The 25,884-nt window shown below is 37.8% G+C and overlaps 1 protein-coding gene across 2 annotated transcripts; it reads left to right on the top strand.

Moving 5' to 3' along the window:
* Positions 1-25,884, top strand: colgalt2b (collagen beta(1-O)galactosyltransferase 2b). 2 transcript variants are annotated; one of them, XM_048210625.1, is made up of 13 exons: positions 24-101; positions 194-452; positions 16,458-16,568; positions 18,043-18,160; positions 18,254-18,388; positions 18,914-19,118; positions 20,037-20,156; positions 20,979-21,052; positions 21,212-21,318; positions 21,430-21,562; positions 21,748-21,875; positions 21,968-22,174; positions 24,495-25,884. In XM_048210625.1, exons 2-13 carry the CDS (start codon positions 223-225, stop codon positions 24,766-24,768), a joined length of 1,842 nt encoding a protein of 613 aa, XP_048066582.1. In that variant the 5' UTR covers positions 24-101; positions 194-222; the 3' UTR covers positions 24,769-25,884. The 2 variants fall into 2 exon arrangements, with proteins under 2 accessions (XP_048066583.1, XP_048066582.1); XM_048210626.1 differs by lacking the exon at positions 194-452 and having other exon boundaries at positions 1-101.

Genomic DNA, 25,884 nt, shown 5'->3' with positions numbered 1-25,884 from the left:
TGTGTGTGTGTGTAACTTCAGATCTCATCCTTCAAGCTCCTCACTGATCTGTCCTGGTGAAGGGTGTGGAAATCTAAAGGAGGCAACCCACTTTCTCAAAGGTGACCACTCTAAACCTCTCCACCTCTCTCTACTCCTCCTTACCCACCCTCTCTGTCTTTCAGCCTCTCATTCACTCACATACCCCGTTCAGGTTGTGACAGCGGTGTCCATCAGGCAGAGATGCCGGCTGAGGGATTCGTGATTGTAGCTGTGATTTGCGCTCTGATGGCGCAAAACTGCCGTGGCGAACTTATGGCTCACGTGCAGGACTTGAATCCCGTGCCCGAATCCTCTCTGCTTAAACCCAAAGTCATGATCGCGATTTTGGCTCGAAACTCGGCGCACAGCCTGCCGTACTACTTAGGCTGCATCGACCGCCTGGACTACCCGAAGGACCGGATGGCGATATGGTGAGAATCTCCAAAATTGGGCTTTTGTGCAGTGTTGCCGTTGAGGACGTGTAATGTGTGTGTGAGAGATGAGATGGTTTGCTTTTGCAGCAAGTGTGGTGGTTGAAAACTGAGAAGGTCGTGTACATAGTGGAGTTATTGTGGAGCGCGCGCAGGTAAGGTTTGGTTAATGAAAACCTTCTGGCTGATAGAGGAACAGAGACGCCGCTGTCTGCGTGAAGCAGACCTGTTAAAGCGGTTTTACTACACTGTCCACGCGTGTGAGCAAGGATTTAATTACATGTTAAATGAAGATGAAAGACATTTGCTGGCTAAGCAACATGTCCTGTCGGGTTTCTTTATAATTAGAGTGCAAATTGTTACGTTTAAGAGAATTTCTGTCAGCAGAATTTTCGAGGCGCAATTAGTTGACTTTTGTATCGAGTTAACCGTCCGTTAACAATCTTTAACTTTTATGCAACATATACTTGTAATATGGGAACGCGTAATAATCAGCGAATAAAATGTGAAAAGTAATGGCAGTTTATGTTTTGCACCGTCCGAAACATGGCGAACTTCCCAAGCGAACGACTGCAATTACTGATCAGGGGTGCGTTTCCTGAAAGCATCTTTAGTCAACTGGTCGTAAGTCCCATTGAACTCTATTGGTAACGACGGAACTTGCGACCATAGTTCGCTTTGGAAAACGCACCCCAGGCCTATATTTATTTGCTCTGACTAGTAAACCTTTGTTGTTACTGAAATGTTATTTGAAAACGCAGGTGAAACGAATATACATTGCAAACTTCTTCATAATTATATGAATACCCCCCACCCCAGGCCTATTTTTCAATAAATACAAGGAGTGTTTGCCTCTGTCTTTTTCCTGCTTAGTTTCTAACCTTAATTATATGCTACTACAGATGAACATCATAGGAACTGTCTTCACTTCCCTTTAGCTTTCCCAAGGGTAAACAGCTGATTTACATTTCTAGCCAAATCCATTGAATGGAGGCACATGCACAGCTTTCATTTCAACTCCTCCCTTCTCTAATGCCACTATGCTCCACCATCCGAGCGGAACTGCTTCGAGTTTGAGAACTTTTAGTTCCATGTGTTTGGGCTGGCATTAGACTCCACTCCAGTGTTATGACTTTGTGTTTTACCACTTTACCTCTATTTCTTTTGGCAGGAGTGTTCTGAATGAAGCACATACTTATGAAGTGAAATCCTTTTGTAAATTGTTTGAACTATAGCTAATTAACCAATCACCTGTAAAAATTTGTCTGACAGTTTTTCATTTTTATTATTCGGTATTAAAATTAAAGTTGTGATGAAACAGAAGTAAGGACAAATCTTTTCTTCCGTATTGTGATGTACATCCGAGTGAAACAAAAAAGAAAAAAAAGAATGTAGGCTGGGGATTTGGTTCTATGCATTGGTTGTTGATTGGAGCTTGATAATGGAGCAGATTAATGCAAGCTTGTAAAAGTTCTGCATATGTCATCAGAGAGAAGTCTGTCATTTTCACCTGAAGGTCCAGTTATGACATTTTCATTAACATTACTCAAAAAGAAAGAAAGAACATGAATAGATTGTTCACAGTATAACATGCATTTAGAAAATAGGGTGAATTTTCATTTCAAGCCAACTTGAATGAATTAGCTGTCTTTGAACATTTATGTTTGTATGCGCACTATCAGGAAAACCTTCAGAAGTTTACTGAACAAACGGAGCATTCAAATGACAGGCTGAAAGTCTCACTGCTTTGCGAAAGAATGCGGGGAATTAGGGGGAAGAAAGGATGGAGAGAGAGGAAAGTGCAGGGGAGGGGAACTGTTGAAAATTACACAGGGGCACCACGAGTGCCCTAACAATCCACATTCCATCCCTATTGACCATGTGCACAGGTCACCCACTATGACATCTCTCTCTCTCCCACTTTCTCTTCTCTGGTTTGTTATGGATCTCAGATTGGATCAGAGACTGTATTAGGTGGAGGAGATGTTTTTACACTAGAATTTGCATGTGCATTAACTGAACTAGCCTGAAAAATACTGTTAAATAGCATGATTAGTACAGAATAAGCAACATTACAATACAGTTTCATTGCTGTTATTGCTGTTGTAGCCAAGATGGCCACCAAGTGCACTGACCTCCCTTAAAGTTGACATTAAATAAAAATTCACTTAATGTTTAATTCAGTAATCTTACTATGAACAGTTACATGCATGTTTAATTTTTTTGACCTCATAATTCTTAATCAATATGTCATAACCTGATCTTCCAGTGAAAAGACTGCGCATGTATGCAGGACTTCTCCAATCAATTAGTCCACTTAAACCCCACCCAGCGTTGCCAAGTCTGCGGTTTTCCCACGGAATTGGGCTACTTTAACACTGTTGCCGTGGGTTGTTTTTCATGTCCGCGGGCTGAAGCAACCCCAAATAACATGATATTTAGCCCCTGGAATATGAATTTTACTAGGGGAACTCTGCCAAAAAACTTGTATTTTACCCCCCGGAACATGAGGGTTAAGGTTTGGGCTAGTTTTGAGTTGCGAAATCCTGGTAACCCTAATCCCGCCCCCTTATTACAATCGACTGCAGGCATGTATTCAGATCTGCCTCTGTCCAATCAACCAGTGAACAGAACCAAATCCCAGCCCTACACTTTTTTTTTTTTTTTTTAATTTTCCATTTCACTCAGATGTACATCTCAATATGAAGAAAAGATCTGACTCTACTTCTGTTACATCAACTTTAAAGGATTAGTCCACATTTAAATAAACTTTTCCTGATAATTTACTCACCCCCATGTCATCCAAGATGTCCATGTCTTTCTTTCTTCAGTCGAAAAGAAATTAAGGTTTTTGATGAAAACATTCCAGGATTTTTTTCCATATAGTAAACTTCAATGGGCACCCACAGTTGAAGGTCAAAATTAGTTTCACTGCAGCTTCAAATTGTTCTACACAATCCCAGACGAGAAATAATGGTCTTATCAAGAGAAACAATTACTCATTTTCTAAAAAAAATTAAAATTTTATACATTTTAACCAGAAATGCTCATCTTGAACTAGCTATCTTCTTCTCTATTAGAATTCCAGCAGTGTAGACACTGCTAAGTGTATTACTGCCCTCCTCAGGTCAAAGTTTTGAACTAATTTTTATATGCAATATGCTAGTTCAATAGTATATAACAATTAGTTCAAACTTTGACCTGTGTAGGCCAGTAATACACTTAGCAGTGTCTACACTGCTGGAATTCTAATAGAGAAGAAGAAGAGAGCTTGTTCAAGATGAGCATTTATTGTTAAAACTATATAATTTTCAATTTTTTTTTTTTCAGAAAATGAGTGATGGTTTCACTAGATAAGACCCCTATTTCTCATCTGGGATTGTGTAGAACAATTTGAAGCTGCAGTGAAACTAATTTTGACCTTCAACTGTTTGGTGCCCATTGAAGTTTACTATATGGAAAATGATCCTGGAATGTTTTCATCAAAAACCTTAATTTCTTTTCGACTGAAGAAAGAAAGACATGGACATCTTGGATGACATGGGGGTGAGTAAATTATCAGGAAAAGTTTATTTAAAAGTGGACTAATCCTTTAAAGGGACCATGATTACAGTTTCTGCGATCGACTGGCTTTAGCATGAACAAAGTACTACTGTAATATGAAGTGAATTGTGAGTGCAAACAGAAGAGACAGAGAGGACAATCTCATCTGGCAGTGTCTTGATTAATGGCCCAGACAGTGAATCCAGCGTCATGTTCCCTAGAGGCACAGTCCGTTAATTAGTGAAACGGTGTTCAAGCTAATGGCGCTAACACAACTTCTGACATAAGCTAAACATGACTGATCAAGTTACAATCAGATTCATTAAACACAGACTCGTTTATGAGAGCTGACTGCTCTTTTGTTTCTGTCTACTAGTCTTATCGGTATGATATGATTTTCTTGACAACCATGCAAGAAGTTTCCCTTTAGACTCAGGTGTTCGTTCCAGCAGTTATTATGCGGTTGTTGAGGAACGCTGGGCATTTTGGCAATTAAATAAACAAAGCATGGTGAATAAAACAAAGGACTTGAGAAAAGGATAGAGATATGTTGGGTATTGATCTGAAGGAGATCTGTAAATTATTGTTTATTTCATTACAGCTGTAAGTGTTTGTGTTTTTATTAGGTTTGCATGAGTATTGCTGTAATCAAAACCCTGGCGCAATATCAGTTCAGTGGGGTCTAAAGCCTAACTTGAACTTTTCTGCCACTCTCCTTCCTCCCTTTCCAACATTGATTACGTCCATTCAGTTGTCCATCCAATCCACTTAAACTCAGAAGTCATCAACCAGACAGGGGTTCAAGAGTAGAGGAACAATAGTGCACAAAAGTCCAGAAGGCAGGACGATTGCTGGCTTTAGTCACGGCTGTCTAGAGTCGAGCTGGAGAAGTAGTTTATTGGTGTTCAGTGAGTTGAGTTAGGGCAGGTGACCTGCGTGATACTGTTATGTAAAAATGTAATGGTTAAAAAACCCATGTAATACAATAGACTGTGTCAAGACTGAATAAATTAATAATTTAACTTAAGACACTGATCATATGTCATATATTACATTCTAGACCCAAACAGAATCTCTATGATGTCTATTAAAAAAGAGCAGTGTATTCTGAGAAAATGTTTTGCAAAAGTAAATAAAAATATTTAAGCCATAGATGGCTTTTAATAACATTTTAGAAAATTGCATATTTAATTATATAAAATTTATATATATATATATATATATATATATATATATATATATATATATATATATATATATATATATATATATATATATATATAATTTTTTTTTTTTTTTTTTTTTTTTTTTATTGTTATTTTCTTGCAACTCTGGAGTGATTATTCACATAGCTCAGCTGATTTACTCAAAATATTGTGTGGTCCAATGCAGCTTCTATTGGGATATTTGGGAGATATTCTCTCTCTCCAGGTATTAGATAGACTTCCTTGGGTCTGACGCTCTAACTGAGAGACTTTTGTCTCAGTCACAGTTGTTTTAGGTTGTCCCAAATGGCACATTTGCCTCAAGATCCGAGGACAAAAGACATGTGTGAAGCAAGCAGCTCTGCAGGGACATATTTTAGTGAATAACTAGGTATTTCGAAGTAACAGAGGTTTGTGTTGTTGCAGTTTTAGTGCTGTCTGCTGGATTCATCCTTCTGGTAAACCACTGGGATGACTAACATTGTCTACACAGCAAGCAATCCATCTATCTGTCTGCCTCTCACTGTTTGTCTTTTTCTCTCACACCACTTTTCTCATTTTTTACTGTCTATTTGTCTTTCTCTTGTACTTTGCATAAATCACACACTTTTTAACATCGTAGCAGATGTGTTTATATTGTCAGGAAGATACGGGAGCGTGTCTGAGTTCATGTGAATGTTTGATAAACTCCGTCAGTGCGTCAGGTGAGACTGTGGGAATCTCTCCTGCTCTAGGCTAGTCTATGGTCCTATATGCGCTTTGAGCAAAACATTTCTGTCTTTACTGATGTGTGATTGTTTTTGTGATTTACAACATATTTGGCTGTTTTTGTTGCTTTTATCACATTTGTAACTCCAAAACACATGTATAAGAGAACAACGAGTCATTGAAAAGCTGATAAAACTATAATGCTGTGGATGGAACGTTTACAGTCTCTGAGGCTGTAGTATGCAGCTGTATCAAATTAAATGTATTTGTACTTTTAATGAGAATGTGATTATGAACTTGTAACTTGATTATGTATTGGTACGTGGCATAAATTGCTGTTGTCAGCAGGGGTGAACAGGCCTCATACTCTACAGTAGGTGTGTTTGTGTGTGACATGGTAGAGCTGTGTTGACAGAGAATGGCTGGAGGAATTTGAGTGCAGCAGAGGTTTCACAAGCCCTTTTGCCCCCTCCTCAATATACAGAGCCAGGGAGCCACGTCAGCCTATGCATGATGGGGGGAGAGCCACTGGAAAGCAAACGCACACGCACACTTTGGGCTTTTGTGTTTTATGGGGATTTCCATAGACATGATGATTTTTATACTGTACAAACTTTACATTCTGTTCCCTAACCTTAAATCTACCCCTTTACAAAAAATGTTCTGCATTTTTACATAAAATAAGAATAATTTAGTAAGATTTATAAGCTGTTTTTTTCATATGGGCTAAAATTTGTCCCCACAATGTCAAATATTTGGTCCCCACAATGTAGGGGACACCTGTACCACATACGAACACACACATATGTTGAGTTTTCATGTTTTATGGGGACTTTCCATAGACAATTATTTTTACACTGTATATTCTATCCCAGTGGTTCTCAAACCTGTCCTGGGGACCCCCCACCACTGCACATTTTGCATGCCACCCTCATCTAACACACCTGATTCAAGTCATCAGCTAATTAGTAGAGACTGCAAGAGTTGAATTGGGTGTGTTAGATGAGGGAGACATGCAAAATGTGCAGTGGTGGGGGGGTCCCCAGGACAGGTTTGAGAACCACTGTTCTATCCCATAAACCTACCCATCATTTTTTTTTTTCCATTTAAAGGTGCCCTAGAACTTTTTTTTAAAATATGTAATATAAGTCTAAGGTGTCCCCTGAATGTGTCTGTGAAGTTTCAGCTCAAAATACCCTATAGATTTTTTTTAATAAATTTTTTTAACTGCCTATTTTGTAGCATAATTAGAAATGAGCCGATTCAGGGTGTGTGGCCCTTTAAATCTCGTGCTCCACGCCCCAAGAGCTCGCGCTTGCCATAAACAACATAAAAAAAGTTCAAACAGCTAATATAACCCTCAAAATGGATCTTTACAAAGTGTTCGTCATGCAGCATGTCTAATCGCGTAAGTACAGTGTTTATTTTGATGTTTACATTGATTTTGAATGAGTTTGATAGTGTTCCGTGGCTAACGGCTAATGCTACACTGTTGGAGAGATTTATAAAGAATGAAGTTGTGTTTATGAATTATACAGACTGAAAGTGTTTAATAATGAAAATAGCGACAGCTCTTGTCTCCGTGAATACAGTAAGAAACGATGGTAACTTTAACCACATTTAACAGTACATTAGCAACATGCTAACGAAACATTTAGAAAGACAATTTACAAATATCACTAAAAATATCATGTTATCATGGATCATGTCAGTTATTATTGCTCCATCTGCCATTTTTCGCTGTTGTCCTTGCTTGCTTACCTAGTCTGATGATTCAGCTGTGCACATCCAGACGTTCTGCCCTTGTCTAATGCCTTTCATAATGTTGGGAACATGGGCTGGCATATGCAAATATTGGGGGCGTACACCCCGACTGTTACGTAACAGTCGGTGTTATGTTGAGATTCGCCTGTTCTTCGGAGGTCTTTTAAACAAATGAGATTTATATAAGAAGGAGGGGAACAATGGAGTTTGAGACTCACTGTATGTCATTTCCATGTACTGAACTCTTGTTATTTAACTATGCCGATGTAAATTCAATTTTTGAATCTAGGGCACCTTTAACTAATGGACATTTACATTTGGAAACTTTTGTTTCAATTCCATTTCATTTGGAATGAAAATATGAAATCTTGTGTCTGTCTACTAGTCTTATTGGTATGATATGATTTTCTTGACAACCATGCAAGAAGTTTCCCTTTAGACTCATGTGTTCGTTCCAGCAGTTAAGATGCTGTTGTTGAGGAATGCTGGGCATTTTGGCAAATTAAATAAACAAATCATGGTGAATAAAACAAAGGACATGAGAAAAGGATAGCGATATGTTGGGTATTGATCTGAAGGAGATCTGTAAATAATTGTTTATTTCATTACAGCTGTAAGTATTTGTGTTTTTATTAGGTTTGCATGAGCATTGCTGTAATTAAAACCCTGGCGCAGTGTCAGTTCAGTGGGGTCTAAAGCCTAACTTGAACTTTTCTGCCGTTCTCTGTATAGTTCTTTTCAACATGTTCAGAAACAGTTTCTTCTCTTTCCAACAATGGTTAATGATCCATTCAGTTGTCTATCCCATCCACTCAAACCTCAAAAGGCCTCAACCAGACAGGGGTTCAAGAGTAGAGGAACAATAGTGTGAAATCTTTGGAATGAAAATAAAATCTTTTCACAAATTTTTGTGTTGTAACTTCAGGGATAGTTCACCTAAAATTGAAAATCATTTACAAATCTTCATGTTGTTCCAAAAGTTTATGCATTTTTTCATCTGTTGAACACTAAAGAAGTTTTTTTTAAAAAGTTGTCCATACAATGAAAGTCAGTGGTCCAGTGTTGATTTTTGACCCCATTTGCTTTTATTGTATAGACAAAAACAGTTCTTTCATCATATGCAGTATCATACAGTAAGTCATACAGGTTTGGATCAACATAAGGATGTGTAAATAATGACTTTATAAGTTTTGCATGAACCATCCCTTAAACTATAAATGTGGTGGGTCGCATGAGCACAGGTGAAGTTACAAGGCTTCAGAGCATCTAAAAGAAAAATCAGCACTGATATAAAAACAATACATGTTATTCAAGACTGTTCTCTGTCATTATGAACGCACATGCTAATCTTAATACAGCAGACACTGTCATTGTTATGGTTGAAACTGGTAATCGGCCTAGAAGAAGTTTTTCACTGTTTTGTCTAAGCAGGTTTGGATAGTAGAAGATTTTCCTATGGTTTATCTAATTCAGGATTTTTTTCATGTAATCTAATGTTTTTTTCTTCTTTATCTGTGATGGCTGTATACTGTGCAGGTGGGGAGAGTATAAGATGTGCGTGTATGGTGGTGAGTAGCATGTGGTGTCCAGATGCTTTCAATAATGACATATGGAGGAGAAACAGAGAGACAAAAAGAGAGAGTGAGCCTCAGGCAGTCAGATAATGAGCTGGAGACTTACAATAAACTTCAAAAAGGCAGTGAAAGAAAATCAGGTTTTTATAAGCAAGGTCCTGCTTCCTCCAAGCACAGCAGGAGCGCACACATACATACAAATCTAGAGTTAAATATCCTGCTGTGCACACACACACACAAGCAGCTCTAAACACTTTTCATCACCTTTATCATGAGGTCCACTTACAGATTAAATGGGATACCTTTCAGTAGTAAAGGGTGTTTAAAGGGTTAGTTCATCCAAAAATGAAAATTCTGTCATTAATTACTCACCCTCATGTTGTTCCACATCTGTAAGACCTTTGTTCATTTTCGGAACACAAATTAAGATATTTTTGATAAAATCTGATGTCTCAGTGAAGCCTCCATTGACAGCAAGATAATTAACACTTTCAGTTGCCCAGAAAGCTACTAAAGACATATTTAAAACAGTTCATGTGACTACAGTGGTTCAACTGTAATGTTATGAAGCGACGAGAATACTTTTTGTGCACCAAAAAAACAAAACAACGACTTTATTCAACAATATCTAGTGATGGGCGATTTCAAAACACTGCTTCATGAAGCTTCGAAGCTTTACGAATCTTTTGTTTCGAATCAGTGGTTCGGAGCGTGAATCAAACTGGTACACACTCACATAGTTTCAGTAAATGAGGCTTTGTTACGTCATAAGTGTTTCGAAATTTCAATGGTTCACCACTGGGGGGGCGTGACTTTGGCAGTTTAAAGGTCCCGTTCTTCGTGATCCCATGTTTCAAACTTTAGTTAGTGTGTAATGTTGTTGTTAGAGTATAAATAAAATCTGTAAAATTTTAAAGCTCAAAGTTCAATGCCAAGCGAGATATTTTAATTTAACAGAAGTCGCCTACATCGAACGGCCAGTTTGGACTACATCCCTCTACTTCCTTCTTTAATGACGTCACTAAAACAGTTTTTTGACTAACCTCCGCCCACAGGAATACACAAGAGTTGCGTTTGTAGAGTGTGTTTGTCGCCATGTCGTCGAAACGCTGTTATTTTCATCCCGCAGTCCAATCACCGGGTCTGATTCCGGCTCAAATTGATAGGGTAAAATTAAAGACATGTTTACAATAACACTGAGCGCGTGCATCTCCACGTTATGGTAAGAGCCGTGACTTTTCTGGGCACGGTGCGCTCAGAGCTGTCGAATAACAACACAGGAACCGCTGGCACAATCAGAACTCGTTACGTATTTCTGAAGGAGGGACTTCATAGAACAAGGAAGTCATCAGCCCGTTTTTATGACAGTGGAAACAGCGGTATACAGATAAGTAAATTATGTGAAAAATACTGTGTTTTTTTTACACGCGAAACATGAACACATGTTATATTGCACACTATAAACACAATCAAAGCTTCAAAAAACCACAAAAAACGGGACCTTTAATACACGCTCCGAACCACTGATTCAAAACAAAGATTCGTAAATCTTCGAAGCTTCATGAAGCAGTGTTTTGAAATCACCCATCACTAGATATTGTTGAATAAAGTTGTTATTTGTTTTTTTTTGGTGCACAAAACGTATTCTTGCTGCTTCATAACATTAAGGTTGAACCACTGTAGTCACATAAAATATATAACTGTTTAGCTTTCTGGGCATCTGAAAGTGTTAATTATCTTGCTGGCAATGCAGGCCTCACTGAGCCATCGGAATTTAGCGAAAATATTTTAATTTGTGTTCTGAAGATGAACGAAGGTCTTACGGGTGTGGAATGACATGAGGGTAATTAGTGACAGAATTTTCATTTTTGGGTGAACTAACCCTTTAACAGTGAAATATCAGATTACTTGCTGCTTGGACTGAGGATTTGTGTCCCAAACATAAAAAAAAAAATGAATATGAATTAATACACAGATAGGGGAAAGTACATAAATAATTGCACCTATACCTGGACCATGAAGTGTATGTAACGTGGTCAGTGTCAGAAGTCTGTTGTTGCCCTTGGGTGTGGAAATTTGTTAGAGATCGAAAGGTGAGAGTGAAAGGTGCAGAGAATGCGTCTGCCCGGATATATAACTGACTGAACCTTCAGAAACCAGAAGTTTGAGTCATTCATAGGCTGGCAGGTTCAAATTCTTCAGGTTGTTTGCTTGTCCGGTCATGAATATGAGTGTTGCCTCCTGCGGCCAGAGCTAAGACACAGGATCAAAGACTTCAAACAGGCTGCTGACTTTGCTTTATTTTTGCTTTTGCTTAATTTTTATTATGCAAAATATAAATAAATTCTTTTGATTTTGGGAGAAATATGATACAGATATATTCTTTACTCATCATATACACTCAGACATCATGCAATCATATAGTAATGTAGCATAAGGTCATGTCATAAAGAAATCATAAATCTCCATACCCACCAGAGATTGTATTTGCACACTTTAGTATGTGTATATGTGCAGTTTTCTTTGTCATGGAGCAGCATAACCCAAAATGCATTGTATGGGTCTCTCCCCAGGAGGTTTGGAGAACACATGTGAAATCATTAGCCATTAGAGAGGCATTTAAAGAGATGCAGCATGTCCAATTATTCCAGATGTTTATATTAGTTGCAGCAGTGTGATGGAACCGAACCGAACCGAACCATACCGCTCAGTGGAAATGAGCCATAATATACCTCATATAAATGCTAGAATGAGAATCGCATGCAAAGAAAAGCTAACACACGTGTATTTATCCTCATATAAATACATGCACATGCATTGCTTTTCTGCTTCATTGTTTGTTCTGATTTTGATAGATTTTTCACAGATGTTCTTGAAACATTGTTGCATCTTGAAGGCCTGTTTTCCTTTAAAAAAACTGTGGCACACTTATATTAGCTGAAGTCATCAAAAAAGCAGTGTGTGTCTGAAACCAGTGATCTTTTAGACACTGCATTACCTGTCATTACCTGTGTGTCAGGTGTTTCGAACCAGTGATAAAGAACCAGACTGCTTATCAAGCTCAATGCTGTCTGTTCCCTCTGCTTTTATACACTCATAAAACCTTGGACACACATAAAGCAAACTTAAAACACATATACAACATCTTGGCCTGTATTTTCTGGACTCTTTGTTGGGATATGTTGTTAAGAGCAAGACTGAGCAATTGTCTGTGTTTGAGTGACAAAATAGCAGTTGTGGTGTCGAATAGCTGGTCCATCACTTGTTATTTAAAGACAAAGAGTGTATAATAATATGAGTATACTTAGATGCACACACTGCATACACTGTTATCTGTTGTCTGACAATGTTTGTTTGTGGGTGGTGTATGTGTTTTTGCAGGTTTACACTAGTATTATTCACTGCAGATGTTCATGGCAGACATAGGTGTAGATTTGGGAGGCGGCAGTAGGAACAGGGTAGACACAGGGCCTGCGTGTAAAAAATCTGTGTTGGCGAGTATATGAATGAAATGCAATGTTGTGAGAACTTGAACGTGACCAAATGTACAGTTACAGTATCATAGACTGTAAAAAAAGATGGACGACGCACCTTCGTTCTCTTCCATTGTAGTATGCGAAGGTGCCAGTGTCCGAATATGGCGCTGACATCTTGAGTCTCAAGCGCATAGTGAACTTGGTGCCCGAGTCTGCACAGTAGTGAGCAAAAAGTGGAGCCGCGATATCAAAAGTCCTGCCTACATTCAGAACAACTTATTATGGCTGTGTGAAATAAACAGTTATGGAAATGTAGAAATTAATGTTAAAGCTTCAATCTCTTCATGAAGATCCAGAAAAAAAGTTTGTTGGGCCTCAGTGACGCTGTCAATCTCAGCTGTCAATCATGATGTCACATCCCCGTTTTTATAGCATCAAATAACTAACTAAAACCAAACTTATATAAAGAACGAACTCTTGAATTAACACCAGTGTGATTAAAAACTCCCTAAAATGACAGAAACCTTCAAAAATATTTGAAGTGTGATTTGATTGTTTAGTTTGTTTCACGTCCCATTACATTCCATGGAGAGGGCGGGGTTTATGACCTATACTGCTTCCAACCACCTTTTCAGGACTTGTCTGGCATGCTTGGCAAGTATCCTTGTAAGTGAGCGTAAACTATTGAGACAGAAAACGCATTAGCTCTTAAAGTGACAGCAGCCTAATATTCCTGCTGATGTCTGTGTTTTTAATTTTAATCAAACAACAAAAGACAAAGAAAAATTAAGGCCGGCCGCCACAAACACGCCTTTCAGCGGAAACTCTAGATCTTCGCAATTTAACGTCTCAAAGGCCTTTAGATTAGACTGACCAAATATGATGTTGATCTGATTAAAGCTCTAGGAGAAGTTCGTTAAAGTACAACATGTGAAAATGGCAAAAACTGCCAAAATTTTGTAGAGAAAATTCAAAATATCTCACTTCCTGTTGGGTTTACAAACTTTGCACCCAGGGGCTTTTTTGTAGGTATTGGGCTGTTACATCTGTCTACCGAATTTCATAACTGTACGTGAAACGTAGCACGAAGGGTGCTTAATTGAAATTTTGTAGGTGGCGCTATCGAGCCATTTTGCCACACCTAATTCTGAAACCCATATCAGATGTAAATTTTCACCACTTCTGACACGTGTGCAAAGTTTCATGAGTTTTTAAGAACGTTTAGGCCCTCAAAAATGCGATTCATTTTGGAGAAGAAGAATAATTGGCTGAGCAATTCCAATAGGGTCCTCACACCATCGGTGCTCGGGCCCTAATAACTCAAATCGGCTCAGACTAAATAACTTTTGTAACTTTAATAAGGATTAATCTATGTTTCATGGCTGGTAAAAAAAATAAAAATAAAAAAATAGTTATGGCTGGTAAATTTCCTTAAATTGGCAGGTGTAGTAAAAAATTAATTTTAGGCAATGTATATATACAATAAATGTATATATTTCTGTATTGTTAACAATATCTAAACATTTTAAAATTATTTTCTTTTAATTAATTTACATGAGAATAGAATAGATTAAAAGAGCAGATGGACTTTTTTTCCTCAGATAATATATTTTGAATAAACCGTGTTTTGACTTGTTTCACCGGCAAACTGTTTTTATCCCTTGTTTTACTACACCTTAAAGGTGCCATCGAACGTTTTTTTACAAGATGTAATATAAGTCTAAGGTGTCCCCTGAATGTGTCTGTGAAGTTTCAGCTCAAAATACCCCATAGATTTTTTTTTATTAATTTTTTTAACTGCCTATTTTGGGGCATCATTAAATATGAGCCGATTTATGCTGTGCGGCCCCTTTAATTCTCGTGCTCTCCGCCCACGGAGCTCGCGCTTGCCTTAAACAGTGCCTAAACAAAGTTTACACAGCTAATATAACCCTCAAATGGATCTTTACAAAGTGTTCGTCATGCATGCGGCATGCATGCGTCGGATTATGTGAGTATTGTATACTGTTATATTGTTTACGTTTGATTCTGAATGAATTTGAGGCTGTGATCCGTGGCTAACGGCTAATGCTACACTGTTGGAGAGATTTATAAAGAATGAAGTTGTGTTTATGAATTATACAGAATAATACAGTAAGAAACGATGGTAACTTTAACCACATTTAACAGTACATTAGCAACATGCTAACGAAACATTTAGAAAGACAGTTTACAAATATCACTAAAAATATCATGATATCATGGATCATGTCAGTTATTATCGCTCCATCTGCCATTTTTCGCTATTGTTCTTGCTTGCTTACCTAGTCTGATGATTCGGCTGTGCACATCCGAACGTGACGTTAATACTGGCTGCCCTTGTCTAATGCCTTTCATAATGTTGGGAACATGGGCTGGCATATGCAAATATTGGGGGCGTACACCCCGACTGTTACGTAACAGTCGATGTTATGTTGAGATTCGCCTGTTCTTCGGAGGTCTTTTAAACAAATGACATTTATATAAGAAGGAGGAAACAATGGAGTTTGAGACTCACTGTATGTCATTTCCATGTACTGAACTCTTGTTATTTAACTATGCCAAGATAAATTCAATTTTTCATTCGAGGGCACCTTTAATAAATTTAGCAAAGTTTATGCTTTAAATCAAGCGAACAGTGTAATTTAGTGTCAGTTTAGCTAAATGTAGGCCTGTATTGTTTAAAGGATGTGTAATTTGTACTGTAAGATAATACAAAATGCTAATTAAGAACAGGCCTTTTCTAATATTGTATTATTATTATGACTCTTTTAACCTTTTTTTACTCGTCTACACATTAGGTGAAAAGAATCCGATTTAATTTTCCCCATTGCCTCATTTATCATCCTGCTTCTACTGCAGAACAGCCTGCAATGCTGTGTACAACTGTATAAATATGAATTAAAAACACCAGTTGGATTTTATTTCTGGTAAAGGTGGGGCGAGGAAATGTGCATGTGTGTGTGAATGTGACAACTGAGGTGATGTCAATATTTGTTGGTTCTTTCCCGCACGATTTTACTGCAGAGTCCCTGTGCAGTGGAGGTTTCCATTGGCACAGCCAAACAGCCCTGACTCAACTGAGGACACTGTGTGTGTTTGTGTGCTTGTGTGAGTGTTTAGTGTAGTAATACTGGGAAAACTTACTGTTATGTCACAGCGTTTGTATGTTTGGAGCTTTTAATGTAGTCAAAACATGAATTAGTTGAGCTGTTTTGCATCATTTTTTTGGTATATTGTTTTATGAAGTCTATAATTGCTCATCTTTTGCATACTTAAATCTGCACTTTATCTCTGAGTTGCCAGCAAACATATTTAAGCATGCTATGTTAGGCTCTTGAAATGCTAATATGAAACTTAGACAATACGACTTTTACCTCTCACAAGCTGGTGTTGGCAAGCGGTTGTTAAGTGCCTCACTTCCTTGCAAGCACATAACTGCTCCCGAGGAATTTATCAGCACTGGCAAAAGCTGGCTAGCTGCTTGCTAGCGCTGTCAAATAGCACTTTTGACATCTTTATGTGAATTTTAATAGTCTTATCATCACACAAGTCTTTGAGTCTAGGAGAAGGAAATACTAAATCAAAACACATTGTTCTCTGTTCCACCCTAGCCTGAAGGATGCATCACTCTTTCACTCCTCCTGATGAGCAGCTGTTTTTGAAGTTTGTCTTGTTTATGTTAAAATAAAGTAAGCTCTCCTTTGTCTTTTGAAGGGCTGCAACGGACCATAATGTGGACAACACCACAGCCATGCTGAGAGAATGGCTGAAGAACAGGCAGAGCAGATATCATTACGTGGAATGGAGACCCATGGATGAGCCACGGTTGGTTAAAAACATCTTGTTTCAGAACAGATGGTGTCAGTCAATTAGCACTAATGGCTGTTTATGTCGGGAATTTGCGACAGTCTACTTATCTCTTTCTCATCTAAACTGAATGTTTTCCAGAACAGGGATTAAATAATTCTGTCAAGCTGTGTGACCTTCTTCCATGGAACACAAATGGAAATGTTGAAGAATTCTAGATTATATTATATATTATATTATGTTATAACATACTAATTTTCATGTACCTAAGAGCACATATGCTTTTAAAGCTGCAGTCCGTAACTTTTTTTGGTTAAAAAAATCTATTTTTGAGCAAGTACTTAACCAGCCAGTGTTCAAAACTATCTCCTTATCTTAGCTCGATTCACAACAGTAAGCTTGTAATAATGTTTTAAAATAAGAGCGACCTGGTGGATTTCCATGGGAAATTCGAGCATGCAGCAGTTCGTCTTTGCGTCATTACGTTACGTCTGTAAACAGAAAGGAAGGAGTCCCATCCAGGCTAGTCGGTTTTATTATGTGAGGATGCTGCTGCAGCGGATCATTTATAGCCTTTTCTCACAGCAGCTGAAATAATTAAACTTATTATTTTGATGGCGGATTGTAATCCAGGAAGACCCAAATGACAATCATCAGTGACAACTGGAGATTCACCCATAGTCAAAAAGCAAAAGGCTTTGAACTGTGGAGTGGCTACAGAAATTGAAATCTACAGGTAACGCTAATACACACTAAATACACATAGTCACTCAATGCTGATGTATAACATTAACAATTTGAGAACAATGTATAACCGTAATAATAATTTGCACAGTTTGGCATGATCCGAGCTAAGCGATCGTTAGATTTAATCATCATTGGTAGCACGATTTATTGTAGGCCTAAAGCTTTTTTCTTCAGTTGGTCAGAACAAAAGTGGCAGAAATGTTACTGAAATCCGCGCTGACGAGCTGTGCCGAGGCACAACGCACGTACAGATAACTATTCCGCATATGACTGCAATTGCAGGTTTCAAACAGAGATGGCAACAAAGAGGAAAAATGGCAGACTGCAGCTTTAAGCTACAAAAAATGATACAAAAGCACCATAAGTATCATGAAAGTGTTCCATATGACTTATTCCCTATATTCCAAGTCTTCAGAAATCATATGATAGCTTTTTGTGAGTTTTTTTCACTGACAGTTTTTTCACAGTCAGATCTTTGCCCTAGTGGTTAGTGTACTTTCTCCTACACATTATGCTGTGGTTCTCATGCAGAGGATGTGAGTTTGTTTCCTTTTCCCAATCTTATCTCTATCATTTCTTGTTCTTTTTTTTTACTAAACCATATATAAAATTAAAATAAAGGCCAAAAAAAGGCGGTAGTGGTGTAGATATCTGTAGAATAAGTTTGCTTATTATAGGAGTTCAGCCAATTGAACAGATTTTATTTTATTTTAAGAAAATGTGTATGCATCTTTTCTGATGTAAGGTCATACACGGATGAGTGGGGTCCGAAACACTGGGCTCCGTCTCGTTTCAATCATCTAATGAAGCTCAGGCAGGCGGCACTGAAGGCTGCACGAGAACGCTGGGCTGATTATATATTGGTAAGATCATGCTGCCATTCTTGTAATACCCAAGTTAAATAAAAACCACAAGGTCTAATACTCTACCATATTCATCATGTGTCATTCTCTCAGTTTGTTGACAGTGATAACCTCCTGACCAACCCACGGGTGCTGGATCTCATGATGGCAGAGAATTTCACACTGGTGGCACCTATGCTGGATTCCCGATCCCTCTACTCAAACTTCTGGTGTGGCATCACACCTCAGGTACAGCTCTGTCAACTCAGAAAACAGACTAAAAGAGTATTATTTTAAAGGGATATTTCACCCAAAAATACAAATTCCGTCATCATTTACTCACCCTAGTGTTGTTCCAATTCTGTATAACTTTCTTTCTTCTGAGGAACTTTGAAGATATTTTAAGAAATTGAGGTATTTTACTTTGTCCAATCAATGATTGTCCTTGGTCAACAAAACTATTTTTTCTTCAAAATGTCATCTTTTGTGATTTTTCAGAAGAAAGAAAGAAAGTCATACAGGTTTGGAACGGCATGAGGGTGAATAAATGATGACAGAAACTTAATTTTTGGGTGAAAAGGCAAGATTTATTGCTTTTCTTCACCAGTACACAAAATGTACATTCAACATTCACATTGGAAACTAATTATAAACAGTAGGGTGAATTCAGGTTGATTGGAACACTTTTTCCAATTCATCTCAATGGCAAAAAGTGTCCCAATCACCCTGAATTCACCCTACTTCAATAGCCTGGTTTCTCTGCCATCCTCTCAGGGTTATTACAAGCGCACCCCAGACTACCAGCCTATCCGTGAGTGGAAGCGTTTGGGCTGTTTCTCTGTTCCCATGGTGCACTCCACCTTCCTGTTGGATCTGAGACGTAGCGCCACGCTAGAAATGACCTTCTACCCACCTCACCCCGACTACAGCTGGGCGTTTGACGACATCATGGTCTTTGCATTCTCTGCACGACAAGCTGGTGAGAGATCTCCACTGGGTTGCTTTAACAGCTGTCCATTAGAAATAATGTATATTTTTCTACACTATAATTACAGAAGTTACTATCAACTATAACTAACAATGAACAACATTTTTTCTAGCATTTATTAATCTGTTAAATTATATATATTTAATTTAAATATTAAATAATTAAATTAATATAATTATATTACTGCACTATGACTGAACATGAAAAAATTGTATATTTGACTTTACATTACATACATACAACACTTTTAAAATAAAAAAATTATATATATATAATTTTATTATATTTATGTACTATTCTGCTAGATTAACAAAAGCTGCTAAAATATTTTTCATTGTCAGTTCATGATAACCTTAACTAATGACCACTATTGCAATTGTTACCATTTTATTACTTAAGTGCATGAGTTGTTTTTGAAATCAGTGTTTTTAAGCACAGAATGTTTTCAGAGCAAACAGATGAGGGCAGTTAAAGTGGCATTCTTCTGTTTTTGGGACCCAGAACAGACACGGATCAGAACATAACACATAATTCACAGCACCTCCAACTGTCCTCCACTTTCCATGTTGCTGAGGAGGGTAGCTTTAATGTCGGATAATCTTGTGGTTAACATAACCAGCTCCAGCTGGGCATTTTTATGGCCTCTTTGGGTGTTTGTGGATGTTCCATTGAGGAAATAATGTGTGTGAGAGAGAGCATGCAGTGGAGTTACAGTACATCCAGAGAACACACAGCTAACACATAGTCGATGCATCATGATTCCAAACACACCCATGAATACAAACTGTAACAGCACAAAACCACTCAAACACATATTAATGATGTAACACTCATGTTTCTAATTGTATTGGGTGGGCTATACAGTGTTTCCATGACATGTATGTATTATGCTATTGTTTTTTTCTGTAGGTGTACAGATGTACGTGTGTAACAGAGAGCATTATGGTTTTCTGCCTGTACCTCTGAAGGCCCAGCAGAGTGTAGAAGATGAGAAGGAGAGTTTCACACACACCATCACTGAGGCCATGAGTAAGTATTATCATTTACAAAACAACACATTATATACAATTCATGGATGTTCATTCATTCAGTCATTCACTACAATTCAAAAGACAATTTAAAATAACTGTATTCTATTTTAATATATTTTAAAATAAATGTTTATTCCTGTGATGGCAAAGCTGAATTTTCAGCATCATTACTCCAGTCTTCAGTGTCACATGATCCTTCAGAAATCATTCTAATATGATGATTTGGTGCTGAAGAAACATTTCTTATTATCAGTGGTCAAAACGTTTTTTGTGGAAAACATTATTTTCTTTTTTCCAAGAACAGCATTTATTTGAAATAGAAATCTTTTGTAACATTATAGATGTCTTTACTGTCATTTTTTGTATCAATTTAATGCATCCTTGCTGAATAAAAGTCTTAATTTCCTTTAAAAATCTTACTGACCACAAACTTTAGAACAGTAGTATATATATCTATATGTAACACACATGCACTCTCATATGCATTTGTTTTTCTGTCATGGAGGAGATTATGATGTTTTCCTTTCCATAACCCTAAACACTCACTGAAACCTGTGCATTGTTATGTTTTCATTACGACATTGAGTATGTTTATAAAGGCTTTTTCTTCTTAGGGACCGTTGCCTGGTCCCTACAATGTAGGCAAACACACACACCCATAATGAAGCACACCCATTGCAACTGCCCCTAATAAACAACCCTTTTTCCAGCACTTTAACTCTTTTAGACTTTTTATTTTCAACCTCCATTAATTGGAGGTTTTATTTCAAATTTGTTATGTCCCAGTGTATAATTGTTAGTCAAATGCCTTTTCTTACAGTCGATCATAACGTAAAACCCTCCGAGTTCCTCTTCACTCCACCCAAACCCCAGGACAAGATGGGCTTTGACGAGGTGAGAGAGCAGAATCTCTGGAATGTCTTGCTTGACTGGACACTCATGACAGTTACCCTGCAGAGAACCTTCAGCTGATTTAAGCTTCTGTGAAGTGACATTTTCTTATTTTGTCCTGCTTCATGCCTCAGACTCTCTCGTTCTCTCTTTTCCCCTCAGATCTTTCTGATTAATCTGAAGCGGAGGTTGGACCGGAGGGAAAGGATGTTGAACACTATGGCGGTGCTGGGTATTGAGGCTACGCTGGTTGTTGCTGTAGATGGGAAGTAAGTCATCGGCGGCATCACGTTTATGGTGTTTGGGTATTTCGAAATGTGGCAGAACCATTCGAGTGAAAGTCAAACTTTGTAGATCTTACCTTTTGTACTCTCTCTCAGGTCACTGAATACATCTCAGCTTCAGGCTCTAGGTATAGAGATGATGCCAGGATATAAAGATCCGTATTCTGGTAGGGTTCTGACTCGCGGAGAGATTGGCTGCTTCCTCAGCCACCACTTCACCTGGAAACAGGTACAGACACACTCACAAATAAACATAAAATAAAATAAAAATAACTGTCCAGTTGATCTCGGCTGGACAAGCAACAATCCAGTAAATGTTACCAATTGCTGAAAGAGCTTTTCAAAAACACAAAGCATTTTCTGTTTAGTTCCAGCAGTTTAAAGGTGCACAGTGTGTGTGTGTGTATGTGATAGGTGGTGGAGAGGGGTCTGCAACATGTGCTGGTGTTGGAGGATGACGTGAGGTTCGAGCCTCGGTTTAAGAAGAGGTTACAGACCATCATGGAGGATGTTGAAAAAGCTCAGCTGAACTGGGACCTCATGTAAGAACAACACCAGCTGATGAACAAGCACATGATGACACGTTTTCATTGCTCACAAAAACATCTTTCTCTTTCTTTGCCTTTCTCAATAGATATGTGGGCCGTAAGCGGATGCAAGTAGCTAAGCCAGAGGTGTCTGTAGAGGGTGTGAATAACCTGGTGGAGGCCGATTACTCATATTGGACTCTAGGTTATGCTCTTTCACAGCAGGGGGCCAAGAAACTCCTCGCCGCTCAGCCTCTTGGCAAGATGCTACCTGTAGATGAGTTCCTGCCAGTCATGTTCAACAAACACCCCAAGTAAGTGCTATGGATGGATGGATGGATGGATGCTTATTCCTAAATGACAACAAGTCGGCTATGTCTATTAAACCTTTGACAAGTACGATCACCACTGACCCAGAGGGAGCAGTTTTCATGTATAGGTATAAAACAGCTTCACAAACAGTCTTTTAAACCACATAAAAATAACTATTTCTATGTCACAGTAATTGAAATTATTACAGAAGTACTGAGATAAAAGTTAATAGTTCAGATATAAACACTGATGTCTACATTAGCAAACAAAATAGTCACCTTTTGAAATCGCCTTTTGAAAGTAACTTGATGCTTCAAATAAAGATTGTATCAATTACATTGTTACATCAGTAGGTGGCGACAATGACTATTACAGTTTTTTTACAGACGCTAGGACACATTTCTCAATACTTAGGTCACTTTTGCAAAACTCTTCACACAGTGAGCACAACAGAAGTCTATGTGGGCTAAACTGAGGATCAATTATCATTGCTTTGGCACAAAATGCATTCAGTGACTACATCTCTCAAATTTCATGAATTCTTTTCTCACTCAGACACAACAACTGCCAAAACTCTTGTATAATGATACCTGATGTTAGTGTTTTTAGGTCAGTATTTTATGACTAACAAAGTGTGTTTGCTGGGTGAAAACCTTTGCTAGTGTTCTGGAAGAATGAGTTGATTTGAGACATGAATGAAGTGTTTTGGTAGATTTAGTGCATTTTGAATGTGAAATTAACTACTGTGCCAAGATGAAAGTTGGTTAGGAGAACTGTGTGAAGAGTTTTGAAAAAGTGGCCTAAGTATTGAGAAATGTGTCCTAACGATTGTAAAAAAAACTGTAAAAATGTATTTGCCATTGAATCATTCATTCAAAAATGCTAATTCATTCAGTAATGAAACAAGTTAAGCCTTTATGAGTGAGTCACTGAATCATTCATTCAAACTGTTTAAAAAAAAAAAATTCAAATGACATTATTTTATTTAGAAGATTCAGAATTTTGTGATTTTGTGATCAAGAATCATGCAGCGATAGATAGATAGATAGATAGATAGATAGATAGATAGATAGATAGATAGATAGATAGATAGATAGATAGATAGATAGATAGATAGATAGATAGATAGATAGATAGATAGATAGATAGATAGATTGTGTTTTTTGCAGCAGTTACACACAGGTACACACTGGGGCTGTATTGCTGAGTGGCACAGACACAGTGCTAGATTGTTAAGAGTGAGAAAATAAGTACGGTGTCCCTGCTGGGTCACACAATGACTGCCTTTCTACCTCATTTCCTCTAGTGGGAGAACTGCTCAGCACTGGCTGTGCCCCCAATATGTGTCACCTTTACTGGCCCTTCTCTTTCTCTCCTTCAGTACCCTGCGGTCCTTCTCCCCTGTTGTCTTGCATTCTCTGGGTTCCCCTGTCTCTCTCTCTCCCTGCTCTTTCTTCAAGGAATTTTGGGAAGGGCCAGTTCTTCCTGTTGCCAGCTTTAGAGGGACAAAATTCCCATTGATAGCTCTCTGAGTTTGGGGGAAGGGCCATTGGTATAAGACAGATGGATTACTGTATAAATATACTCCTTTTTCTGTGTTTTGGTATGTATGTGTGTGTGAGAGAGAGATAAAGACTCATTGTGTACCCCAAGTGTGTGAATTTACTGTTGTTTTAGCATAAAGTGTAGTGAATAACACAATGTTTCTCTAGATGTAGTGTGTAAAATATTATCGTTATGTAGATAATTTTGAAATTTCGTTAATTTTAACATTATATAGACTACCGCTCAAAGGTTTGGGGTCAATACGATTTTTTTTTTTTTAAAGAAATTAATATTTGCTGTTCTTTTGAACTTTTTTTTTTTTTTAAATGTTAAGCAGCACAACTGTTGTCAACATTGATAATAAGAAGAAATGTTTCTTAAACATGAGATCAGCATATTAGAATGATTTCTGAAGGATCATGTGACACTGAAACCTGGAGTAATGATGCTGAAAATTCATCTTTGCCATTACAGGAATAAATTAAAATTTTAAATATATTAAAATAGAAAACAGTTATTTGTAATAATATTTCATGATATTACTCTTTTTAATGTATTGTTGATTAAATAAATGCCACCTTGGTGAGCATAAGAAACTTCTTTCAAAAACTTAACTTCTTAAAAAAATCTTACCAACCCCAAACTTTTTACATAAAAATTTAAAAACTATATAAATAATTTATCCACCAAAAAAAAAATCTTCCAGTTTGTAATTTTTCTCACGCTCCTTGCTTTTCTTCCTCCCTCATCCTCGCTCTCTTTCTCTCTCTCTCTCAGTGCGGCATACATGTCTCACTTTGATCCCAGGGATCTGCGTGCTTTCTCTGTTGAGCCGCTGCTTTTGTACCCAACACACTATACGGGTGAGCCGGGTTACTTCAGCGACACAGAGACGTCCACTATTTGGGATGACGAGGCTGTCAGCACAGACTGGGACAGACAGTATGCTCAAAAAACTGCCCAGCAGGCACAAATTCACTCCGTCGCCCAGAACAGCGTCACCGGGGACACACCACCGCCTGCGTCCCGTGCCTCGCGAGACGAACTCTGAGTTCTTTATTTGTTCTTGAACTACACAACTGAATGACAAAACACACTGACTCATAGACAGCTCACTCCTCAATGTCCAGCAGTCCCCTCCTCCTTGGCGACACATCAGCCAATAGCATTACAGCTGGCTGGGATGCTCGAACACCATTGGCTGGCTGGTTGATTTTGCACAAAGACACACAAGCTCTTTTTATTTCCACTTTATTTATTTCATCAAGCCTTCCAGAGACATCAGGGGACCAAACGGTCCCCGATGGACACTTCAAAGTGTTTGAAGAAGGATGAGGACATTGCGGAAGGACTGGACGGAGAAACAGACATATGGGAGTTAGATTTGGTTTTGCTAGTCAATGAACAAGACAGATGAATCTTTATTTTAAAGTTTTCTTTTTATATTGTAATATAAAAACAGATACAGTTTTGAATAAAATAAACCTACAGCCTGTCCACATTTTTACTGTATATTATCGGGAAGGAAATGATATTTTAATAGCATCACAAAATCACTTTTAAATGTCATTCATGTGTCAAGTATATTTTAGAGCCAAAAATTAAGAGCACTGGTTACATACTTTTGTGGGGAAGTTGTTCAAATCTGCCATTTTCACATGTTGGACTTGATTTAAAACCCTGTCTAGAACATGTTAAATTGCCATAGAAGGAGAACATGACTTCTCATTAAGAATGGGAGTTTTTAATAATTCAGAACAGCTGTACAAAATCTAGTTCAAAGTGGTGCTTTTGTGTTATTGTTGACACCCTATTGTCACTAATTCCTTTCAGAATGTTTCTGGAAGCTCAAGGAGATACATATTCCATGCATCTTAAAAGAGTTGTATGATTCTATTGGGCATTATGTCATATATCCTATTTCGAAATAGCTCTCATTTTTCCATACACACTTGTATTTTCTTTAAAAAGTTGTATGATTCTACTGGGCATTATGTCATGTATCCTAATTCGAAATAGCTCTCATTTTTCCAAACACACTTGTATTTTTCCACTCAGCAGGCTGGCTCCTGTTCTCTGACTGTTTCATTACCTTCTTTGATTAACTGAAGATATCATGGTGCTGGTGGTGGGCTGATTCAATAAAACTGACCGACTGATAATATAA

Source organism: Megalobrama amblycephala, linkage group LG12 (genome assembly GCF_018812025.1).
Source record: "Megalobrama amblycephala isolate DHTTF-2021 linkage group LG12, ASM1881202v1, whole genome shotgun sequence".
NCBI lineage: Eukaryota > Metazoa > Chordata > Actinopteri > Cypriniformes > Xenocyprididae > Megalobrama > Megalobrama amblycephala.
Note: the sequence above shows the minus strand (reverse complement) of the source record. Positions and strands in the feature narration are given on the sequence as shown.